This window comes from Colossoma macropomum, unplaced genomic scaffold, assembly GCF_904425465.1.
Source record: "Colossoma macropomum unplaced genomic scaffold, Colossoma_macropomum, whole genome shotgun sequence".
NCBI classification, from domain to species: domain Eukaryota; kingdom Metazoa; phylum Chordata; class Actinopteri; order Characiformes; family Serrasalmidae; genus Colossoma; species Colossoma macropomum.
In genome coordinates this window covers 8,949,825-8,976,485 of record NW_023494806.1, presented here as the reverse complement: position 1 = coordinate 8,976,485, position 26,661 = coordinate 8,949,825, and the positions used below count along the sequence as shown (strand labels likewise).

At 39.1% G+C, this 26,661-nt stretch overlaps 1 protein-coding gene across 2 annotated transcripts in view; it reads right to left on the bottom strand.

The window, feature by feature from the left end:
* LOC118827161 (metal transporter CNNM4) overlaps positions 1-26,661 on the bottom strand; it is a 51,092-nt gene that overhangs the window by 7,928 nt on the left and 16,503 nt on the right. For both annotated transcript variants that reach the window (XM_036598401.1, XM_036598402.1), the window contains exons 2-5: positions 16,414-16,557; positions 15,022-15,156; positions 12,279-12,448; positions 1,546-1,642 (exon numbers count right to left, since the gene is read on the bottom strand). In XM_036598401.1, the coding sequence (XP_036454294.1) occupies positions 1,546-1,642; positions 12,279-12,448; positions 15,022-15,156; positions 16,414-16,557 (546 nt within the window). The remainder of the gene's footprint in view (positions 1-1,545; positions 1,643-12,278; positions 12,449-15,021; positions 15,157-16,413; positions 16,558-26,661) is intronic.

The window sequence follows — 26,661 nt, the reverse complement described above, 5'->3', positions numbered from 1 at the left end:
AAATGAGAATAACACAAAGCAAAACAGACTGTGGAGCTTGGAAAGAAAGAGAAGAAGAAAGAGGGAGAGAGAAACTTAGAGCATATGAGAATGAGAGAGGGCAGAAAGACAGAAAGAGAGAGAAAGAGAGAGTGCATGAAAATGAGTCAGAGCACAGAGAAAGAGAGAAAAGACACGAGAAGAAAACAAAGCAAGACAGACTGTGTGTATATGTGAGAGAGGGAGAATGTAATATATATATTATATATATATACACATACACATATACACACACACACACACACACACACACACACACACTGATCAGGCATAATATTATGACCACCTCCTTGTTTATCAGCTCCGCTTACTATATAGGTGCACTTTGTAGGTCTACAATTACAGACTGTAGTCCATCTGTTTCTCCGCATACTTTGTTAGCCCCCTTTTACCCTGTTTTTCAGTGGTCTTGACCCCCATGGACCCTCACAGAGCAGGTACTATTTGGGTGGTGGATGATTCTCAGCACTGCAGTGACACTGATGTGGTGGTGGTGTGTTAGTGTGTGTTGCGCTGGTCTGAGTGGATCAGTGGTCACAGGATGCTGTTGGCTGGATATTTTTGGATGGTGGACTATTCTCAGTCCAGCAGTGACACTGAGGTGTTTAAAAACTCCAGCAGCACTGCTGTGTCTGATCCACTCATACCAGCACACCACCACCACCACATCAGTGTTCCTGCTGAGAATGATCCACCACCCAAATAGTACCTGCTCTGTGAGGGTCCATGGGGGTCCTGACCATTGAAGAACAGGGTAAAAGGGGGCTAACAAAGTATCAGAGAAACAGATGGACTACAGTCTGTAATTGTAGAACTACAAAGTGCAGATAAAATGGACAATGAGCGTAGAAACAAGGAAGTGGCCATAATGTTATGCCTGATCGGTTTATATATATATATATATATGTGAGATGTAAGAATATACCCAAGAATAAAATACAGAACCCAAAAAAGACAAGCACAACCAAAGAAACAAAACTAACTAAAAATACAGTGCTGACCTCTCTGCAATGGAGAGCAGAATGTAAAGAGTAACTATCACCACTAGGTGGCAGTGACACAATATGATTTCATACATAAACATTTCCAGCACTGTGGTTCTTCCCATGGTCTGAAGCTGGGTGGCCCTTTGAACGGATTACACACGTATTATTCTATAAAATTACTGTTGTAGGTTGAGCTCGGCAATATTGACATATGCTTTAATCGCCTACATAAAAACTTTCTGATCTTATTTTAACAACGGACGTGCACTCAGTTGACTGAGTCAGATAACCGTTAGCGATGCACTACAATTATACGATCTACTTCAAATAATGTTTATGTAAACTCTTTGCTTTTTGTCTCCAATTTGATGCAATTTTTGTTACTGCTGTTGACAACAGGCTTTAATTTTTTGTTGTCCTTTCTGTTAAAAAGCAATAGAACACATTTTTTTAAAAAAGGAAACAGATTGTGACAAGACAAGGTGAAGAAACGTTGGATATCTGTGTGTGAGTGTCTTACCTAGTGTGGGGGCACTAAGTGCCATGACACCGTAGTAGGAGAAGGGACCTGTCTCAAACTTCATATTTTCATTACCAGCCTCCACTTCCACACGACCCTGTGGACCACACAGAGAACACAACACAGTTTATCACAAACAACTGAAGTAAACATCACAACACTCACATCTGACTTTGCTGAGATAAACAAAAACAGCGTAAATAAAATGAAACTTTGCCACTCTCCTTATGATGTCCTGAGATAAAAGAAAAAAAAAAAACGTGCAATTGCAATTTGAGGATATTTTCCATGACTTTCAGAGCATAAATAAATTAAAACAAAACAACATAAAAATAGAATAAAATATAAGGCAAACAAAACCATACTACTGAAGTGTACCTCAAACACTATGCATGACTATGCTGTGATAAAAATCCACACAAACTGAATACAAATATTAATAAAAATGTATAAATAAAGAAAATTTTACATAATGATAAGAAAAAAGGAACATGCAAATTCGCCATTTTACATAAATCTCAGTGCATAAATAAAATAATGTATAATATAAATAATAACATAATAAGATGAATAAAATAAAAAATAATAATAAAATAGTTTTAAATACATAATAATAATAATAATAATAATAATAATACTAAAACAAATATAAATAATAAACAGGAAATAAAACCAAACCACAGAACACAAAGCTACCACAATACTGTGCTGAGATCATCAACATTCATGCTAAAAAATTAAGGATGTTTTAAATAAAGCTCATGAAAAATCCCACAGGCTGTGCTAAGTGACCAGCAGAACACAGTGGAGCGGAAGGAGGGATAGACATACGGATGGGTAGACAGAAGAAAGAGATGGGTGGATGGACAAAGAGGCCATTGACTGATTCAGTAGGGGTCTGTGTGTGTGTGTGCGAGTTTGATTCAGTTTGAAGGGATTGTGAGAACTGCAGTTAGGAATGTGAGAACTGCAGCATCGACACAGCACAGTTAATCCTTACTGAGACAACACACTGCTCTCTCACTCACTGAGAGAGAGAGAGAGTGAGTGAGAGAGTGAGAGACAGAATGATCTCTGTCCTGTCATCAAAGAAATGACCACAAAGATCTTAGACACTGTCAGAAAGATGATCACAGCTGGAATAATGTATACATGTGCATAATATTCATTAGCACAATTTACCATGACCTGAACTTAAATATGTAAATACTGACCTGCTTTCAAGCACACATAATAAGCTTAATGTAGTTTAAGTCTATTGTAAGCTTTGTAAATTATATACATTTTTATAGTTTTACATCGTTTATACACTTTGTGTAGCAGTTAAAGGGGGATTCTACTGCTTTTTTTCCTTTTTCCCAAATGTCTGCATTGTTCAATCATTAAGATGTAAACCAAGTCTTTCAGAGGGGTTTAAAGTGAAACATACCGTTCTATCCAAGTCACAGTTATTCACAGTGCTCGTGATGGGAACCAGACTTCTGAAGAGTTTAATACCACTAAAGGAAGGTTATCACATGAAATGGTTAAGAATATGTTGCCTGGAGCCTGAGATATTGTTTGAAGATAGTAAAACATATTTTTTTTTAAAACACATTCATGGGTGAGAGATACAAAGGGAAAAAACAAATCATTAACATTACATAAAAACACGTGTAGGTTTACTGTTTGATTTGTACTGTAAATAAACTGGCTATTTTTGCACTGAAAACACCAGAACCCCAGTGGTTCCTATCAGCACCACTGTAAAAATCTGAATAAGTTTCTGTACAATGAACCGCTTCGCATCAAACCACTCTGAATGATATTTTTTTATATCTAAAGATCTGAATTTTTAAAAATGGTGGAATTCCCCTTTAGGGCCAATGACAATTTTTGTCAATATTAAGAATACAAAGCAAGGTATAACATTATCCAATACACCTACAAAGCAGGCTAAGGCCCAATCCCATTTCACCCCTGGCCCTTACCACTTAGTCCTCACCCCTTTGTTTTGCGTGTTCGTGCTTAGGGGTAGGGTGTCCCGGTGGTTGTTGAGATAGAGGGGTAGGGCGAAGTGTTAGGGCTACATGGCTCTCCAAACTGAGTTTTTTTTTTTTTCCCCAAACGGAGTGTTATGAGAAAAAAGAAAAAAACAGCAAGAAGACTGTGCAAGCGACCAAAGAAACCCATAAATGTGAGTATTTTCTCTGTTAAAAATTCCAATATCCATTGTATTATGTTGTCTAATGTTGTTTCAATGTATTATGGCCCTTTTCTTTATAACAAGCATAGAAAATCGCTAGTAGTATGCTGATGTCTTGGTAGCCAGCTAGCTAAATTTCCCATTCCACCTTAAATGGTGTATCAACTACATTCTGGCGCCTCAGGTGTCAGAACTGCAGCGTCATTTAAGGTGGAACAGGAAAATTTGATTGAGAAGCTGGCAAATAGCTGACTTCAGCTTCATATCACCGAAGAATTAGGCGTGGGCGATGCTAATTGTTGTTGAATCCCCCTTTTTGAAGGCATATGATGCCCTAAATGTAACTAAAGCCCAGCAGCGAGGTTGCTGAACTTCACTGTTCCTCTGCTATCACTGCAGACTGGCAGGGTCGCCTATAGAGCACTGCTAGTAGCCTGTTAATGAAGTAGTGTTCTTCTTATTGAGGGTCGTCCCATTTCATAGAGGAATATTTCAACCACTACAATTTGTAACTCAGTTCCAAGGGGCAATTTGACTCTCGAAAACAAGGGGTAGGGGTAAAAATAAGAAATGGGATTGGGCCTAAGTGACCTCTACTTTTCTCACCCACCAAATGCTTAATGCTATGCTGAAAGTGTCAGAATAAGCTGTCACATACATATCCACAGAGGCCTGGAGTACTTGACATACTGTCTGTATGAATAAGGCAGCGAGTGTCCTTTAGGTTTTTGGTGCGTCACCTCAGCCTGTGAGCCCTGAAGTCACAGCATGTCAACTGCCCATCAGTCAGCGAGACAAACAACAGGGGGCCGAGCTAGCACTAAACACATAGGGCACAAAAAATGTGTGGCTTGTGTGCATAACATAAGCTTTTATATGAGCACCATATTTATAATAATATAATCATAAAAGCATTAACAGGCCAATAAAATCTATTCCAAGCTCAAGATGGTAACTGATGTACATAGGTTTGACGTATGTTAGCTACACTGGCCTTGTACTGCCAGTGGAAAACCGGCTATGTCTGAATGACTACAATAAACTCGAGTTACCACTTTAATGCCAGAATGTGCGATTTTATTGTTTGTGAGCATAAAAAAGCTTTTATATGAGCCCCATATCTATAGCACTGCTGTCATAAATGCATTAATAGGCCAATAACGTCCACACCAAGCTCAAGATGCAGCAAGCCAAACTCTCTATATTCCTGGCTTCTCTCTCACTCTTCTCACTCTCCCCCTGCCTTTTCTCTTTCGCCTTTCTCTTCTGTCTGTCTCTCCCTTGCCCTCTCTCTCACATTCCCTTTTCTTTCTGTCTTTCTCACTTGGTCTCACTCCACACTATCCCAATCTCCGTCTTCCGTCTTCTCTCTGTTTTCTCTATTTTCTTGTCTTCCCTCTCCCTTGTCCTCTCGCTCCACTTTCCTTCTCTCTCACTCCTCTTTCCTTCTCTCTCTCTCTGCCCCTTGCTTTCTCTCTTTCTCCCCCCCTTGCTTTCTCTCTTTCAACCCCCCTTGCTTTCTCTTTCTCCCTCTTTCTTACTCTCTCTTCTTTCCTTCTCTCCACCTCTCTTTCTTTTTCTCTCGCTCCCCCTTGCTTTCTCTTTCTCCCTCTCTCTCCTCCCCGTCGCCTTCTCTCTCCTCTTGCTTTCTCTTTCTCCCTCTCTTCTTTCCTTCTCTCTCTCTACCCCTTGCTTTCTCCCTCTCTCCCCCTCACTCTCTCCCTCTCTCTCTCTCTCTCCCCCCCTTGCTTTCTCTTTCTCCCTTTCTCTCTGTCTCCCCCTTGCCTTCTCTCTCTCTCTCACCTTGCTTTCTTTCTCCCTCTCTCCATCTCTTCTGTTCTTTCCTTCTCTCTCTCTCTACCCCTCGCTTTCTCTCTCTCCCCCTCGCTTTCTCCCTCTCTCCCTCTCTCTGTCTCCTGCTCCCTCTTTTTCTCTCTCTCACTCCCTTGCTTTCTCTCGCTCTCTCTGAATGCCAGTAAAGGTCAGTGTGAGAGGTTATTAAAACTCCTGAGAAGCACCGCTGTGAGCTGCTGCTGCTAAGCTCCTCAGCCCTCCACCCGTCTTCCTCCTGTTCCCTCGCTCTGTTCTTTCATCCTCTAGCTCACTCCTCCCTCACTTCTGCTCATGAAGTAATTGACCTATCCATGCCCCACCCACAAATGCATTTATATGTAGCAAAAGCTGCTAGTTGGACACGCTTTAAAGAATGTTTGCAAAAATCCCATTAACTGTAATGAGAAATTACAGCTCTTTGTTTAGAGCTGCTACATAACGTTATGTTTCCGGTTTAAAGTGCTACATTACCGAACTGGACTAACAGAAACTGGGCAGGTTGGAAACGAGAAATTTGCCAGCATACTAACATTAGCTGGATTACACAACAAAAAGACCACTCCCAATCTATCCTAAATGTGTGACCGTTCACATGCACACAAACCAAAAATTATTTAAAATGAATAACACTCCGCGTCATGTATTCTAAGACAGTCACACGCTGCTATTCCTCACACTGCTAAGTCTGTCCAACCTCACAGTGGTTGCTATAAAAGAATGCATTTATGGACAGTTCAATTCACAAAGCACCTCCATTACGAACCCCCTAGCTTTGCCTTTCATTTCTCCTCTCACCCATTCATTTTGCTCCTTTCTCCCCCCCACAAAGTTTGTTATTCATTTTCTCTTCCTCCTACATTCTCCCTTTCTACTCTCTCAAACCGACACATAAATATACACCTAAAATGAATAACAGTGGAAATAAACAGTTATCCAGATAAGTGTTTCAGGAAAGCGGTAATTACAGACAGTTTAGACCATCTCAGTGCTTTATTCCAGCAGGCTCTCCCATTCAGGGTATCAGCGCATCAGCCAGAGGAAGTATTAAACTCGGCGCAGCCCAAAATAAACATCAGCCTGGATCAATTTTCTCCTGCTGCTATTTTCGTTTGACTACAAAATGCATTTTTGCTTTTGAAGAGGGGCTCCGTAGACAGAGCAGCAGCCCACTTGAAACAATGTCTGAACGAAAACCAGGGGGAGATAAAAACAGCTCCTGTGGATCTTTTTCACAAGCTTTTTACTACACTTTGATTTCTGAAGGGATACTATTGCAGGCCTTCTTCTTTCAGCCACAGAGGGTCCAGATTAGGGCGGTCATTGTTGATTATATTAGTAATCGAGTAAGCTAGTGATTATTTTGATGAGTAATTGAGTAATCAGAGGTTTAAAAATGAGGCCAAACTATGAAAATGAACACAATTGAGGGATAATAAACAATGCATACCCTTTCAAAGACTGCAAAATGCTTTATAAATGAGGAAGCCTTTAAAAAAACTTAATATTCATGCACTTTTTACCACTATTTAGTTAAAAAAAAAGCATGTAAATGCATCATGTAAGTAAGTATATGCATTAGCATTGGACAAATTGCCCACTAATCAGTGCAAATCCATCAAGAAGATAAATTTTAATCAGTTTTCTTTTTCCCCAGATTGAGTTCAAGTGAGCAATCACAGCAGCCCTAGCCCTCAGATCCCCAAAAAAGAAAAAAAAAAGTACATGAATCTTTTATGAAGGTCACTCAGAAAACAGCAAGAGTGCGAGCTAATTGTCTTCCTTCTCCCAGGGGTCTTACGAAAGTCATATGGGAAAAATGAGCAGGTACTGTACCTGCTAATAACTGTACCGAGCCATAATTGGAATAAACCTTCAAGAGCTCTCAAATCGTCACTAATTAGTCTTACCCAACATACCCATTAACTCTACGCAGTTTCTACATCGTACATCAGTATTACTGTACCCCAAAGAGAGATAAGCAATGATGTAGGCACTAATTGAGCCCTATCAGGGCGTCACCTTATAGCTTGACGATGACCTCACCCCGCCGAGTAAATGATCAACAGAGGGGCACGACTCAAAGCAGACATTGACGGCTCTTACGCATGAGGACAGACACATCCGCACGCAAACCATGTACATGTGTGAATCTTCGTCCCGCTGCTTAGGTCAGACCTGTTTACACTTTAACCAGAATTGTGGTGAAGGGACTTCGGTGCTTTGCAACCTTGTTATTAGCCTGTTGTGGGGTGTCTGGCTCTGGAATGTTTACATGTAAACAGCCCAGCCCCCTCCTCCAGAGTCTACATGGAACGCTCCATCTGTGAGGTCTATAATTTACCCCCCAGCTTAAGAGCAGACCACTAACACCACTTAGGGGGATGGGGCTTTGTGGCTAATGAGTATTTATAGGCCAGTATTGACATCACAATCCCCATGGTAGAATGCCTGTGTGTGTTTCTGTATATTTTCATGACTTTGTAAGAAATTCATGAAAGAAAACCAGGAAAAACAGGGCTGACCTGAAACAGAAGATGTTTTTTTTCAGTCACTGAGGTTAAAGGGCACACATTACAAAAAAACTGAATTTAACTTGCTTTTTTGGAATAAATGAGTCTGAAATAATACATAAACACACCAAAGTTTTAAAACATACAGCTCATACAGCTCCCCAGTCCATACAGTCCATATATGAGCTGAAACACTCCTATAAAAAACAGCCTGTTTCTGTTACTGTTCCTTAAACTTGTATATGTAAATGGACTCTGACTGACTGGCTCATTCACAAAAACAGGCAAAAACAGGGACAAAGAAAAAATGCTCATGTAAAAAATTAATTATGGCCATTTTTGGTAAATAAAACCACACAAATGTTATAATTGGAAGAGAAAAACAATAAAAATAAAATTCAAGAAAAAGCAGGATATGGGCCCTTTAAGGTTAAGGTAATTTTAAGATTACACTCAGTAACACTTTACCAAGGGCCAGTATTTGGAAGGCTACCTGACACCAACATAAACCTTTAATGAGAACATAAACCTAAAGTAACATTTATAAAAGGTGTATGAATTATTATAAAGGCTGCTTTTGTCAGTTTTAAATGTCATTTCACTGCAGTAACTGTTATGACAACTGTTGGAATAAGCCTTTATGAAGGTGTTAGTTGTCATGAAAACATCTGTAGGTGTCACATATGTAGGTGTTGTGTAGCCTTACGAATCCTGCCCTTCAGTAAAAAATAAATAAATAAATAAAATATACATATATACATACACATACATATATATATATATATATATATATATATATATATATATATATATATATATACACACACACACACACACACACACACATATATACATACTGACATTGTTAATATATATATATATATATATATATATATATATATATATATATATATATATATATGTATTTTAACAATGTATGTCATGATATTTTTTTTTCTGACATCTGATAAGTTGGAACATACAAAGCAGTCCCATATTTAAAAACACCAAAACTGAATCCAATTATTTGTATTTAATATTTTACATACTGTGCTGAACTGTTTCCAATTAAACAGGGCTAATTATACATTCTTTGTAATAAAACATGTAGTTGGAAAGTGTTGAGTACTAATGATATCCACAAAATGCTCAGAAAAGGATACTGTGACATGTTGTGACATAATTTATCACAAGAACAATTAATATTAACATACTGCCCAGCTCTACTTTGTCAGTTCTAACTTATCAAAAAGAAATTTGTATCGTGAAATGCTCTTAAAATATAGTTTTATTATGACACTATGTCATGGTGTCATGAGGAAGGGGGCAGACAGAAACACATGAAGAGCTTACCTTAAGAAGGAAACACGTACCAACATGTGTGTAAATAGCAGCTCTTCTAAGTAAAGCAGCAGCCCTTCTTAGTCAACCAGTATTACTGCCCCACGAGATTGCTTTATACATATACCATCACTGACAGTCCCTCATATTTCAAAATGTAACAAGGTTTATGATCATTCCTGCTGATCCATTCTTTGTGAAAGGTTCTTTTCAGCAAAGAGTGAAACCTTCAGGGTGAAGGGATGAGGACATAGAACCACTTCTGACTGACATCTACTCAGAGGGAGTGATTAGGAATGAGCAGTAGCAGCACCCATAAGGGCACATCACACTTAAGGCAAGATACTTGTGATTTATTTATTAGACTTCAGAGTCTGTTGAGCCAGTGCACAGCTGTTCTGTACCTACTGCGAGGCATTTAACAGCGGAAATGCCCCTTGTCTCTGCCCAGGCAGTCTGGGACTCTAAGAGAGGGCAAACACTTTCTACAGGCTCACACCACAGGACTCCCCCTGCTACTCATTCTGCCTTCAGAGCAGTCAAAGGAATAGTTTGGTGAACAATTAAATTACTTAATTTTCCCCCTTACCCCAATGTAGTAGCACTGAGCAAAATGCACGCAAGTAATAAAAAACAGATTTGTTTACATGGCATCTGACCCTGTACAACAAACTGTGTACAAAATTTATATTTATCAAAAAATCTGTTTAGAATTCATGTTTGCAACTACTGCCAACAATATACAATATACTTTTGTCCATTTTTACAAGAGCACTTAACATCTATACGCAGTTTAAGGCAAGTGTGTGATAAATTTCGAATGCAGTTTGATGCTAATAGGCAGGCTCTAAGCTGCTATTATTTGTTAGCAAAAAGTCTGTGACTTGGACTCACACTCACCCTTAACTGACTCTATTATCAAGACCAAAGACTTACTCAACCAGAGGAAATAAAAAAAACACAAAAAAAAACACAAACAAAACTGACTACATTGGCACTGCCAACCTTAATGCAGCAATGAAACCTTCTGTGTCCAACCCTACGTGCGTAACCATGCCAGAGATTGGAAAACTCAGCTCGCATTTTCATGAATCAACTCCTGACCATCTCTGATTGTTAGCTACCTGAGCCTCTTAGCTCTAAAAAAACTAAAACAAACAAACAAACAAACAAACTTTAGACACCGAACAAATCTCAGCTGATTGACTACATTTGAGGTAAAAGTAAATTTGAGGAATTGCTTTAATGCCAGTTTCTGTTTCCTAAAATTATTATTATTTTTTTATTTGTGTTGGTTTAACCTCTATCACAACTTAATTAAAACATACCTGTTTCTATCGAATGACAAGAAAGTGCATTAATGACCTTTATTTCAAATGCAGAATTTCAGCTCCACTTATTAAGGTTAAATTAAGAACCATGTATTAAAGCCAAACAGGATTACAGACCATAGATCCAAAGTCTTGCTACAAGGAAACTTGATCTTCAGGGCTTCATCTGCTGGAAAATCTGCTGATTAAGAGAATGGTCTTCCTTCTGACTGCTGAGCCAAAGTGTAATGTTAACCCCTCTATCTGGGTCCAGGCCAGAACCTGCTTTCTTAACCTGCCTGCTCAGGGCATCCCGTTGCCTAACTGGCTCCGAGTGCTCTTCAAATGTTGACTGGCAGATTGGCTCTTAGGTGGCTCTTGGCTTGGATGTCAGCTCCAAGAAAAACCTTTAATAGGAACCCTTATATTAAATATGAAATATTCTAACTGTGAAATATTCTGAGGAGATTTTTTTGCACACAAGATGCAACACTTTTTTTGGAATTTCGGATTGTTGTTTGCACTGCAAAAGAAACTATCAAACTGGTAAGATATCAATTGCTCACAAAAAGGGCAAACAGGGACACTGAGCAGGACACTTTCCTTTTTGGAGAAGTGAAAGTCGAACACCTCATTCAGGAGCTAAAACAGAATGACTGCTTTCACGCATAGCTCGGACATCCCCAGCCCATTCTGAACTGATTTTGGAGACGATAGCACCACATGTGACAAAGCAGAGTACAAATTAATCCTTGTGATGCTTGTCAAAAAGGTTCAGTTGCTGATCGGTCAGCTGGGTTGTTGCTATGCCAACAAAAGAACTGGATAGCAGTGATGGGTCAATGTTTATGTTGCCTGAGAAAGAAAACTGCGGCAAAAACTGAACAGAGGGCGAATAATGTAATGCTGCGCTCTCGTCTATCTGAAGAATTGCATATCATATGTCAGGTATCATCAGTCACACACATGCACACAAATTTAATGACATCCAAATAAATTGCACAAATAAAAGAAAAGTCTTAAAGGGTTTTAAGCAGCCTTCATTTATCAAGAAAAACAGGTTTCGTGCATGCTGCAGCCATTCACCTGAACAGAGACAGGGAACCGAGACAGGGGACACGCAAGCCGCACCACACAGCAGCAATGTAGTTTCAATTGACTAAACTTTGACTTGAAATGCACAGTCATTGATGGCAGGCATTACTTTTGCATCTTAAAAATATAGGGACTATGGAAAAATGCCTATTCTGTAGATCAAGTTTTTTTGAATTATACACTCTAAGTACCACACAGCGTTTGGAATACTGTTTTGAGTTCTGATGGGTGGCTCTGAAAGTAAATCTGGCAACTTTACAAAGTGGCATTCAACAACTATTTTCTGTGAAGTGAATGCTGCTTTAGTCTGAAGCTGGTGGCACACATGGGTCAAGGTGTTCTTAAAACTAACACTAGCAATGTCTCTGTCAGGCCAAAAGCTCTGATCCTCTGAAGCTCTGAGTCACGGAGGATTAGGTAAGATATAGGTAAAGGCAGTTTGTGTGTGTGGGCTGCTACCTGCAGTATGAGGACGAAGTAGTCGACGGCTTTGCCGCGCTGGTAGACGTAGTGCTGGGGCGACCGTTTGTCGTTCTCATTGAATTTGATATCCTGGATCACGTCTGGGTGCTTCAAGATCCTCAACAGAATCTTCTCTGAGATCTGAGACTGACAGAACAAATTCACCTCTGTAGGGGTGAGAGAGAGAGAGAGAGAGAGAGAGAGAGAGAGAGAAGAGGAAGATGGAAAGAGAGTGAGAGAGAGAAAGAGAGAAAAAAGATGAAGATGGAGTGCAAAAAGAGGAAGATGGAGAAGGGAGGGAGAGGGAGAGAGAGAGAGAGAGAGAGAGAGAGAGAGAGAGAGAGAAGGAAAGAAAAATGGAGAGAAAAGAGAAATGGAGAACAAGAAGGAGGAAGATGGAAAGAGTGAGAGAGAGAAAGAGAGAGAGAGAGACACAAACAGATAGAAAGAGAAAAAGATGGAAAAAGAGAGAGACAGGAAAAGAGAAAGCAAAGAGAAAAAACAGGAAAAGAGAGAGAGAGAGAAAGTAGAGGGAGAAAGAGAAAGAGACAGAAATAAAAAAGGAAAGGGAGAAAGAGGTTGACCGATAGAAAGAGGGAAAAACAGGAAGAAGAGTGGAGAAATGCATGTGGACAAAATTAATGTTGGTTGAAATTCATTAAAACACAGACACTTTAAAAGACTCGTGTGGTTTCTGCTTTGTCTGATGGGCCTTTTTCTATTCACTCTTCACTCAGAGCCAAGATGCTGACCTCACACTCCTGACCTCCTCCAGACCACAGAGCCTTTTACCCACACTGCCTCCCTCTTGCCTGCACCAGTCCACTTTACTCAGCACCATGACTCCATCTAACAGACGGCTTGTTACTGCCAGCAGCCCACTAACCATCTAAGGCTCAGCAGGGGACGGCGCTGCATGGGAGGGCCTCATAAGCAACGGCCACAAATACCACAGTGCTGCTGTAGCACAGTAGTGTCCCCTGGAAACTCCTATTTTCCCAGGTGCCGTGGCTGAAAAGTAGACTATTCATTTGCATCAAGGTCAGAACTATTATGTTAAAGGGTCCATATTCTGGAAAAGTTATTTCTCAGCAAAAGATTTCACTGCTTTGTTAAAAGAGTACTATGTAGGGCCCGTCAGAAAATTTTAGCCAATGATTGTCAAATGCATAATTACGATTAACAATTTAATTGTCTTTTCGTGTTCCTTGTATGTATCTATTAAAGTAACCAAACTTTAATAGCTTTCCTTAACTTAGTAGCTAACATTGGTACTACCATTGAAAAGACACACTACACTGTTTGGCGTGTGCACACACTTTCACACACGTCTCAGATACACAGAATCAAAGCTTCTGTTTTTTCTTTAGAGTAAAATTATATTAAAAAGCACTTATTCTGTTGGCATGCAGGCAAAAAAACACCAGAATTAGCTACACAGCTAACAAATAAACAAACATTACTTAGACTGCCCCCTAAATATGTTAGAGCACCATTAGAAGTCAGATGTTTTTTGGTTTCATAAGCCCCATAATGCATCTCAAAGAATGCATTTAGTGCTTTTTTATTTACGTTTATTGGCCAAACACACACAATTCACATTTTGTTTGCTATGGCTTGTTATTGTGAAAATCTAATAACTGCAAAATGATTGCAGTCAGCTTAAATAACTGAAACCATCTCAAATAATTGTGATTAGGCAATTATATAATTTTTAGGTCTAGTACTATATAAACATAGAAGCAGAATTATTGGAGTGAAACATGGTGGAAGAATGATTAAACATTGTGCTGTTCCTGACTGTCAGGAAAAAAAGTATCACTTAAGCCAGATCCAGGATCTGGACATCCAAAGGAGAGGATGAAGTTTATTTTTCTTGATGTTGTTGAGAAATTCAGTTTAAACTTATAAACATTTACGGTTACATTTTTAGCCCAGACAGATTTTTGAATGAAGCACAATACAGCGCTGGCAGTCAGAACAGAGATCACTTACAAACAGTGTCAGTGTCACTGCAGTGCTGAGAATGATTCCCCAAAATAACACCTGCTTGGTGGTGGTCCAGTGGGGGTCCTGACCATTAAAGAACGAGGTAAAGAAAGGCTAAAAAGTAATGCTGAGAAATGGACTACAATCTGTAATTGGAGAAATGTAAAATGTACTGCCTTTGTATGCAGATGTTTGAATAAATTACAGGTTTTGTTGATTTAAGTTAAAATAACATAGCATTTCTCCAGCGAATAATGCAACAAGTAGTGCACAACTTGTATTTATTTGCTGAGTTTAACATATTGTAAAAAAATTAAACATAAAATATAAGATGTGCCATAACAGGCCATATATTATGTTTTAATTGGTTCCTCAATGTATTAAATTTACCTAATAAACAGTAACTGTGCATTAAAATATACACAAGTATGTTCTCTGTAGAGGACGTGCTCACCTACATTCACGTAAAAAATAAGCAAAATGTCATTTGATCTGGGGTGCACAAACTTTTGAATATAACTGTATATGATAAGTGGACCGGATGAAATTTACGATGAGCGTATATACAAGGTGTACCCAATCAAATGGCCAAAAATGCAAGCCCTTTTTTCTAAAGCGATTCCTTATGTGAATAAAGGCTGATTAACATTTTCACTCGAGTGGAATCGGACCACCGCACTCCACAAGCTCCCCCAAACTCCTATCTTTTATGGTATGCAGTTCACTGTGAGCCCTGTGATTAGTTATGTACCTGTGGCTAGGAAGCGGTGGGCAGCCAGCAGCAGCTGAGGAGAAATCTTGACTTTAGATTCACTCTCGTGCTTGAAGGCGGAGAAGTCTCGCTTGTTCTTATTGGGCGCCACTTTTTTCCTGGTACGATTGTCAGCTAGAATTGTAAAAGACACACGAGTGTAAATGATTGAACACATTTCTCAAACACAGATCATAAAACATCATTCAGTAACAGGTGCTCAACATGGTCAGGATATTAATTATCTATAAGAACCAGTCAGGCTACAAAAGATTAAGGGCAGCCAGTCGAGCTGTAAAACACTGCTAATCACTAAATATTAACCTTTCATTTTAACTCTGCAGCTTAAACTTCAACCACTGCAGTGAAAAACTGTTTAAAAACAAAACATACAAAGATATGAGTCAAAGGTCTGTTTCACCAAACAGTCAACAGCAAAACATGAAGTATCATTGCTGAGGGTTTTTTTAAGGACGTATGACACCACAACATACACTATTGTTTGCGATTCTTTGTTTGTGGAGGTGTGTGAAAGAGGTGTCTTTTCATGATGACTGAGTAAATGAAGTATGGTATTGAGTGTTGCAAGGGATTATGCAAGAAAAACAGGCTGTGGGCTTGTGTGCAAGCTTAAAGGAGACCAAGTTATGCTTTGTCATTATCAGATAACATATGCGTTACTAACCACTGTGTATTCCATTCAAGAAATCGTGAAACGTCTCTGCTGTTTTTGCATATACTCCTTTCAAAAAAGCAATGCGATTCAACAGGCCATTGGGATTTCTTTCTGCTTTCTTCACAGCCAAGTACAGCATCCCAGCAGAATAACCACACCCACCAACCCCGCCTTCTTCACAGTAAACAGTATTTCAGACATAAACAAGAATAACTGTGTTGTTGTTGGAGGCCAGGTTTCCAGAGAATCATGTTTTCAAGCACAGGCAAGTGAACACCTCAGTTTCTGTACTTCTAACATACCACCATACAAACTCATGTTGGTACTCTGCGACTGACTGCAAGCACCGTTCAGTTTCTCAGCACCTGACTCGGCATTTTGTCATTACTACATTAAACTGAGGCATATTGAGACCACAGAAAGCCACAGTAGATCACATATGGCTTGAATACTACACAGAGAAAGGAAGTCTGTCTTTTAGATAAACAGACAAATGTTAATGGCCTGTTATCTCCACTAATGTTAATAGGTTAGCCCCCAAGAAAGACCCTTTCTTCACAGATGAGAAAATTCTAGGTTAAAACACACTACACAAAAACTGAATTAAAGAGTTTTGCCCCCTCAGTCATCACAGATGTATTAAAAGTGCAGAAGGAAGCATACTGAACTGAAAAAAGGGGTCTCCTTAAAATGTTTTCTCTAAAAGAGTCACTCACTGTAAAGGTCCGATTCATCCAGGATCTCTGATTTGATGATCTCCTCGATGACGTCCTCCAAAGTGACCAATCCCAAAACCTCATAGAACGGATCCCCCTCCCCCTCATTATTCACCTTCTGGACGATGGCCAGGTGGGATTTACCTGTAAAAGAAATACAGATCATTGAAATCAATCAGTCTGTCGTCACAGTCCTCCCTTAGCAGTGCGATTTGTTAGGGAATGATTTAATGCAGAATAAAATCTCAAATTTCAGCACGACTTGATTGAAATATTTTGAATTGTTTTCAGAATTATCTTAAAAATACACTAAAGACACAAATGTGACTAAAGGAATATTTTACAAAGTGGTGGAATACAGCCAAAAATAATACAAAGCATTTTTCCCTCATCTGAAAATAGCCTGAGAATTTTACTATGGCCAAAAAAAGATAGCAGCAGATAACATTATTAAAATCCATTACATTGTTTGTAACATTCCAAATTTGATGCAGTTAGATTATGACCTTCAGATATATGCATCAATGCATTTTCACTTGTGGCAACTACAGACTGTCAGTTTGGGTCATAGATTTCGAAACTCATTCAAAAACAAGGAAAAAAACATTACATTTCAAACTTTTAAAAGATATTCTATGTTATTTTAACATAGACAATTATGTTATTTATTTGAAGTGTGTAACATACATTAACATTTATTTTACCTTGTAGCACTCTGACAGTGAATCTTTCAGTAAAGAGCTCTGGCTCAGAGCTGCCACTATTTTCTGTTTTCCATTCATATCTGACTGAAACACATTGGTCGGGCTACCACACATGATCAGTCAGTGACGTATCTACTTCCAAAAGCACTAGAGTGATATTTTTTCCCCTCGCATAAATGGTCCCACCTTGTAAATCAGAACGTTATTAGTTGATTCCTCTGTCAGTTTCTGATTATTTTAGTTGTAAATCTGACACATTTGGCCTTCATTTCAGCTCTTTAAGGCCAAACCAACAGGGGAGCATACTTGGCTCTATACAACAAGCATGATGATTCTATAAAATAAAATGGACTTAAAAATTACAGCTATGTATTTTTTTTGTGTCACAGAAATTATTAGGCCTTCCCTACAGGCTTAGGGAGTGCTGAGGATTTCCCATTGTGTTTTACACCCGCACATCCTACAGTTGAGATTCAGGCTGAGGTCCGGGATGTGCTTACTGGCCAGACTGATAAGACAGTGCTTTTCCCAGCTTGGTGATAACATAGCAGGTTTGGCTAATACTCAGCTCCAACAACTAAGACACATCCAGCTGCAGCCATTATCACTTAAAGAAGCAGAGGCATCCAGTCCAAAAATCAGTTTTTAAACTTTCACTATTCATCAGTATATATGTTACGTTCATAAGTAGAAGAGGAGATATTTATTTTTTATTTGAGTTACTTTGAGTTGCATCTTGTTTTGTGGAAAGAATAGCCACTGCATGTTTATACTTACAAAAACGCACTAGACTCTAACCTTTCAATAAATTACATAATTATATTTAAATATTATAGGAAAAGGGAAAAGGTAATACCTAAGGGTTGAAGATACTAAACTGAAGTCTGTACATGTTACATGTAATGTAATCTAACAGTGAGCATTCAGAGGCGTGTCTCTCACATTGGTTATGGCAATTAGGCTTCTGATTCAAAGATGATGACAAAACTGCTTACTTTATAGAAGATAAGCTCTAGCAGAGACTTTATGTATTGTTTTCAATGATATATAAAGCAACCATTTACTATGTACAGCATAAGGCCTGAACATACTATGTATTATTATCTACATGATAGCACATACTTACAACGGAAAGAAGAGGAAAAATCAAAAACAAAACAGGCAACTTTTCCAGTAATACAAAATAGAGTGCAGATAAACATAGTTACAGCACAGTAGCAGCATGTGGCCTATTGGAAGTATTAATAGCAAGCAGGTCAAATTGCCTGAGTTTTTCTGGCTTCTAGTACATCACTTAAGTGTGCACTTTAAATGTCATATTTGTTATTAATCATATTGGCCGTTCTTGGACTTTGGCCGCTGTTTGAAACTGTAAGTGCCTGATAAAGTGGAAGTCGTCAGAAATGCTTAATGCAACTCTGTGCCTGGATACAGCTTATCAGGGCTGGGTGAGTCTCGCTGTCACATACTCGTTTGACACATACACTAACACACACAGACACACACAGACACCAGACTTGGCGTCACAATTATTAAAAAGAACGGGCCTCAGATATTTTTTGAGCTGACACATTACGTTGATTAATATTTTCCCAAGAATAACACGATCTATCCAATGTATTTTGACACATTCAGGATTAGTAGGCTATCAAGGCCTATAGCTTTAGCAGACAGAGAAATAATGAAGAAAATAAAACAAACACTTGGTGTAAAATTACTTCTAGTAAATATCAAAAGTGTTCAGTCATGTCTTGCTCATGCACTTTCAGTTTAAATGACCAGACCACTGAATAACTTGTACATGTTCAAATCAGAGTCTTGAACAGAGGTAACTCTGCAAACATGACAGCGTTAAACTCCTCCTCTTCAAAACAGTGATCGATTACAGGCTAAAATTAAAGACAAATAATGCACATTACACCAACCAATACTGACACCAATACAACAATATCAACCAATATTTTTCAGCTAGTGCTCACCACATCAAGGATGGGTCATACTGGGTCATACACCAACTTGACATACCATTACATATGCTTCTGCTATTTTATCATTATCATATTTAACCTATTTTTTTTTAAAAGATAAACAGAGAATTAAAAATAGAGACTTGTCAAAGTCTTAAATGCATACAAATACTGGGCTACAATCGTAATAATATGCTGATAATTATTAGGCTACTAAGCCTATATAGTTATAATTCTGAAGTAACTGGAGAAACAGAATATGAGCACATTTACCATCATTTGAGTGAGAAACGTACTATATGCACATGTAGGTCAGAGTGTTGCAAGGTAAACAAGTTCTACTCTACATTAAATCATATAACAGCTGATTTTACGTATTATTGTAGTATGTTGTACTACTCGATTCTCTGATCTCCAAATGTGATGTGTGTAAATGTGTTTGATCATGTTGGCTGCTTTGAGTGAACTCATGTGAGGAGTGAGGAGTGAGTTGTGAGGAGTGAGTTGGCTCGTGTAACCCTGTGTTCTCATTAGCGATAGCATGACAGGCAACCAGTCATTTCCTATGGAAGTAGGCGATTTGTAACTGCAATTTAGCAACAAGGGACACAGTGACAGGGCGACAAGCGACAAATCGAGTTAGGATTTTCTCAGCGCTGAAGTGATAACCTAAATGATTGGCTCGTGAATCGTAGACGCTGGGGTCCGAGGTCCCCTGCCTCTGCTCTCTGAAATTCTGTCTCTACAGACGTTCCACTTCTTGTCCTAACAGTATCATGCAAAAAATGTAAGAAAAACAACTATTTTTCTTGTCAGTAGCTGGACAATGTACACCCTCACACACGACAACAAGCACTCCTCGCGGACTCCCGCTAGAGATAAACTTGGGTTGACATTAGCAACTTCTCACCTCCTAAAGTGAATATATGGTAAGAGAATCTGTCTGACAGAGAGATTCTGCTGTACTGTCAGGCAGGAAATATCAGTAATGTGTCAGTAATATATCAGTTTCAGTGCATGCAGCAAACTAACGAACAAATCTGGAGGTACTCATGCATGTGATCACTATAAATATTCAATATTAATACTGCACATTCACAGACAGGAACCCTGAGGGCCTTCTAGGCCATCAGATGCCACCTAATGATTTCTGGGAAGTAAACAATGCACGCCTGTCATTTTTAGTCTAGTTCAACAGAATCATGCTTGTATTTAAACTCATTCATTGTTTAGTACAAGATGGAAACAAACGGGTTAAATTCATAACAGCCAACGGAAAATTGTTCCATCAAGGATTGTGTTCCTCTGTGGTATCTAGGTAGAGTTAAGTGAGCTCTCGTATTGGTTTGGACTTTAAGAGCTGAAGAGAAGAACTTTCAGCATTTTTACAAAGTGACAAAGGAATCAGTGAATCATGTTTTCATTTCTAACGATTGGGACCAATTTCATAAGAAAAAACAGCACTCTAAGCCTTCTGGAAGTCCTAGATACGTTGCTGACTGTATACTGTAAATGACAGCTTAATCAGTGGATTGTTAGAAACCGAAAACAGCAGCAGCAGCAGCAGCTCTGTACCAGGCCTCTTTACTGAGTCACTGTGATACTGTGTAAAATATTGCCAAAATTTGTCTGTCACAAGCTTTTAGTAAAACACAGTGTCTTTTAAAAGCTTCAAATGTCCGTGTTAAATCTACACTCTTAAAAAAGATGGTTCTTCAAGGGTTTTTTAGTAAAGAAACGGTTCTCTATAGAACCATGAACACTCAAAGAACCGTTTGCATGATTACAGGGTTCTTTGCATCATTAAATGTTTCTTCTTTAAATTAATGGAGAATGTGCTGTACATGGTTCTATATGCAACCTTTTTTGAAAATGATTCTATGAAGCACCATATAAGATTGTTCTATTGTTACAATATCAAGCTTGTAACAACAGAAGAACTCTTTTTGATGCTATATAGAACCCTTTTGAAAAAGATTCTATATAGAGCCATCTATAGCACATTTCACCATCCAGAACCATGAACACTCAAAGAACCATTCGCATGCTTAAATCGTTCTTCAGATTGATAGAGAATGTGTTGTATATGGTTCTATATGGGACCTTTTTTAAACATGGTTCTGCATAGCACCAAAAATGGCTCCTCTTTTGTTACAAGCGTAACACTGTAATAATAGCAGAACGCTTTTTGGTGCTATATAGAACCATTTTCAAAAAGGTTCTATGTAGAATCATATACAACACATTCTCCATCAATCTGAGGAACCATTTTACCCTGCAAAGAACCATATAAGCATGCAAATGGTTTGAGTGTTCATGGTTCTATATAGAACTTCTTTACTAAAGAACCTCTGAAAACCTCTTAAGGGCGTAGAACTTTTTTCAAATTTTCCGTCCCACCTGAAATGGTGCAGGCCTAGCTTTAACAGTCACGGTTTGCCACTGCATTTTCATTGCCAATTAATTATTCTTTATATTTTAAATAGACCTTACAACACAAAATGATGCAAGGCTGTGTGTATGCATGTTTGTACATTATAACAGGCCAAATATTGGCATATCTTGAAGATGTCCCCCAAAAGCCAGGGTGTCATTCAACCACTGGCATCTATGCATCTACACACCCTTCCTTTTATGGCTTAAATTTATGTAGGTCAGAATTTAAAATAAGAAATATAGAAATAGACGCCTCACACTGATGCACCTTTTCATGCCACTAAAGCTCTGAAAAGGAGCTCAGTGTTACTTCGGTCTGAGAGACCAAGAGAGGGAGAAACTCATAACCAACCTGACAGAGGAGGTAACAACGAGAGGCCTATTCTCTTACTGGAAAGGATGAAGAAGAGATAAAATGCAGCTTTGTGAATAGTGGGCAGGATTTAGTTTTCATTTACCGAATCCCCCCCAGCCAAGTCCTTATGTTTCAAACCACCGTTAAATCATTAACGAGACAACTACGCTTGGCGGCAGCATTGTAAACTATACAGTGGCTTAAGTATAAAGTGATTTATCAGACAAAGAACGTTTTCTTCCAGAGTCTTGTTATTAGCTTTTGCTGCTGTTTTGCTAGTGCAACAATTAGCCCATGTCTTAACAAGCCTGCTAGCTGCATTCCTGCGGTATAAGAGCAAGTAAGCGGGCGAGAGACAGACAGACAGACAGACATGCCTAGCTGTCCTAAACTTATAAGCAACAGTCAACTCAAACCATCAGGTTCTGGTAAATTACACCGTGAGGAGATTTAACTACATCCATATGAGCATCATTGAGGTCAGGTACTGATGTTCTTGATCACAAACAGCACGAACACCAATTCCAAAGATATTGGATGAAGCTCCATCACTCCAGAGAATGCAATTCCACAGCTTTACAGCCCAATGCTGGGGGGGCTTTATGCCCCTCTAGCTGATGCTTGGCATTGGGCATGGTGAACTTAAGCTCATGTGTGGCTGCACCAGTGCACCCCATTCTACTGATATGAAGATTATATAAGCGGTGTGTGCAAAATCTGAACAGCTATAACAGCGATGGGAGCACCCTAAAGTACTAGGGTGTAGGGTGTAGATACCTTACTACACATTGTGCACACATCTGCTCACTAATGACAATGTATGTATGAACGCTGGGTGAAAACACCCATGCAGGCATATGCGATATGGACAACATACTAGCACTGCTTTATATTGCAATATTGTAATATTATAACACTATTAAAATGCCTTGCAATATACTAAAACACGTTTGTGAATGAATAATGTGATCTACTTAAAAAAAAAGGCTAGCCTGCATTGTTTTGACCAAAATTAAACACCATTTTTGACCACATTTGACCAAAATATCCATGTTTAACTCCACTAGCTAACTAGGTTTCCCCATATCACATGATACTACCAGGCTGGGAGGGTGAAGGCTAGCAAATGCTTCCTCCAAGACACATGGAGCACCATCACATCCTTTAGAACTGCCCCTAACTGGCTAGCATCACACTGAGTGAAGCGGGGGGAGATGGAGGGACGTCCTGCCTGGGCAGAGGGAGTAAGGCCATTTATACTCTCTTGGACTCCCGACCACAGATAGCTGTGGCATCACTAGGCTTTGAATGCATGATTTCCTGATGACAGGTCCAACAATTAGACGGCTGTGTCACTTGGGAGCCCAGCCCAGTATCATGAATCAGCCCAGTATCATTGGAAAAATAGTGATAGGTCAACACTGCGATCATGGTCAATAAACAATATATTGTGTGGCCCTACAGCTCTGCATTTAAGGGTCACGACTGGCTGTGGTGAAGAGGTTTCAAGCAGTAGACGATGCACCTCATGCTGCGCAACTGCGGATGAGGCAACGTCCTGACAGCATTGCTGTTGGGCTGAGAGTGACTAACCACTGGGCCAGTGTAAATCTGAATCTGACTCCGAGAGCCATTACTTCATCTGCGCGCACACACACACACACACACACACACACACACACACAGCCTTCTGTAAAGCAGATATGAGTCAGCCGTTTGTAAGTAACTGCTGATGTGAACTGATGCAAAGACGTGCACGCTCGGGTCACGCGCACGTCCGAGCACATACACAAGCCAGTTTCCACAAGCCAGTTCTTGCTGAGTCATCGCTCACTCTGGTTAAAACAATGTTGGTCTTTCTTCTCCCTCCTCTCCTACACACACACTTCCCCTGTACCCTCCAGCACTATATACTCAGTCCTTCAGTATGCACCCTAATTGCTTTTCCTAGACATCTTCACTAACCCACAAACATTCACAAACTAAATCTGTCCCCATCACAATTGGCTGAAATCGGTTACTCAGTTCACTCTAAAGGTTGGCAGTTTGCACGATGATAATGTATATTTTGAATATCGGTCTCTCTCTTACAGTAAGAAGCAGAAAGACGGGGCTATGTATATGTATTTTTGGCCACATTTGTTTTTATACAAATTGCTTTGTATGCAAATGTTTGGGCACCCAGGGCCAAACTGCACATCTTGGTAATATCTGATGAGAAAAAGAGTAAACAATTTCTGCAGTAAACTATGTTAAAATGATGTTTTTTCTGCCAATTGCATAGTTCCTTTACATTTAACTAGCTTTAAAAAAATTGTAATTGTGGCATGACCAAAGGTTTAGACATCCTGTACTTAAGTCAGTACTTAGTAACATCCCCTTTGGCAGATTTCACAGCTTGAAAGCACTTTTGGCTGCCAGCTATGAGACTTTCTGTTCTCATTTTAAGATTTTTCACCCTCTCCTCCTTGCAGAATGCTTCTAGATTTGCGATGTTCTTGGGCCTTCCTACATTCACAGCATGTTTAAGATCTACCCACAGATGTTCAGGGGCCTCCGAGGGCCACTTAAAAGCTTCAGAGCTTACATTTCTTGTAGTTCATGGTGGATTGAGGTGCTGTTGATCACTGTCCTGTTGTACAAGCCAGCCTATTTCAGCTTTTGTTTCGTGATGAACTGTGTCAAATTTGGTTCCAGATTTTGCTGATGTTTAGTGGAATCCATTCTTCCATCTACTTGTGAAATGTTTCCTGTGACACGGGCAGCCACACAACCCCAATGCATGACAAATCACTCCCATGCTTACCGGGCACAGTGATCTTTTCAAACGCTGCTCCTCTTTTCTCCTAACATACATTTTGTGATCGTTCAGTTATTATTTCATCAGACCGCAGCACTTGTTTCCAAAATGTCTCTGGCTTATCTCGATGTTTTACTTATTTTAGGTGTTGACTTTGTGATGAGTTTCTTTCAGACTCTTCCATGCATATCAAGTGTAAGAAAACACTGCATAGTAGATTGGCGCACCAATGCCGCAGGTCCTTGCTTTCATATGGGGGTTTTGCTTTGCCTTTCTGGCCAGCATACAAGCAGTCTTATTTGTCTTCCAGATTTTACCTTGACGTTCACAGCTCCCCATAACTGCCAGTATTTAATCACATTTTGGACAGTGATAATTGTGAGCTGAAAATTTTTTGATAACCTTCCTCTGCTTTGCAGGCATCAGTTAGCACCATTTTCAGAACCATAGCCAGCTGCTTAGAGGAGTCCAAGGCTTTTGAGCATTAGCACAAGGTTTGAACAGTCAGAGAATTTATTATGAATATTATTATGCCAGTCCTAAAAATCTATTAACGCCTAATGAGTTAAGTTCTGAGACTTTACAACTGGAGGTCTACAATTAGTTGTTTTACATTTTTTAAGTTTATGAAATATAAAGTAACTGTGAATTAACATTTTCAGATTTGTTTTAAATAGTTTGCTTCTGAGATTATGCATACTTCTTTTCACATTAAACAAAATGTTATTTGGCCAGGGGTATCCAAAACATTTTTGTTTGCATACAAGAGTATATATTTTAAAGACATTTGAGAAAGAGGAGAACCAGCCTACAGGTGTTTCTGTCCATCCTTACACTGTGAGAAGACAATTCAACACTAAGACTGAAACGATGTGTTTAAAGACTTCTTTGTTCTTTGGAATCTGAAAGTCTATTACATGGTTTGTTATTGTTCAATAAAAAGTCAGTTTCCATTTTTGGCTTTTTAAAAACTATGAATTGCTTAATTATTTGTCATAACAGTGGGCAGATTACAATTGCTAATATAAATCAAAAGTAACAGCCCCAGTCTTTATCTAGCTATAGAAGCTCTCAAATACACAACGACCAATGACCAGCATTGTGTTTTTTTACTCAGCCACAGTGGAAACAGTAGGCTGAGGGTCAATGAGACACTGAAAGCCAATTTCTTGCCCTCATGAAGCATAAAATCTAAGAGTAAAGGTAAAGTCAAAAATGAATTCATACTGTAAATGCCAACTACTTTGAATGTCCAGTCTTTTTCTCTTTTCAGTACACATTTAACACTAAAGAGGAACCATTACAACATCCTCTACTTATGACACACATAAGTGAAGGCATTTGATATTTACAAAGTTCAACGATCTAACTGAAGCAGATAAATAAGCAAAACATGGCACTATAACTTCACTATAAACAGGTCAGTTGAAGTTCTGCTGCTGTAGGGTTTGCGAAATCTCGTTCACTTGCAATAATGAGGTGGAAAGGGTAGATTTTTAAACCTGCTTAGCCAGTTTCACGGCTTCCATAACAGTTTAATAAATCACTAAGTTTTGGAGTCTGTAAATACTAGATGGCATTTCTTAAAGACACACAATAGTTTACTTCTGTTAGAACTATGAAAATAAATATTAGGCCTTGTTACAGTGACTACCTATCCATGCTCCGCCGATAAACACATTTTACCACGAGGTTTGACGAGCCTTACAGCACGCTGGCAAAATTCCCATTGAACATATTAACTAATTGTGACTTTTGTTTACAGTTGTTACATGACAAATTTTCCAGTATAAAAGGCTACACTACCGAACTGGAAATGACAATAACAAATTGGCCATCAGGCCATTGTGAGCTTCATTACAAAACAAAAAAATCCAGTATGACCTTTCACATGCATACAAACTAAACATCACTTACACTCTCAGAAAAAAAAGGTACTAAACTGTCACTGTGGCAGTTCCCCTCTTGTCACTGGGCTGGGACCCT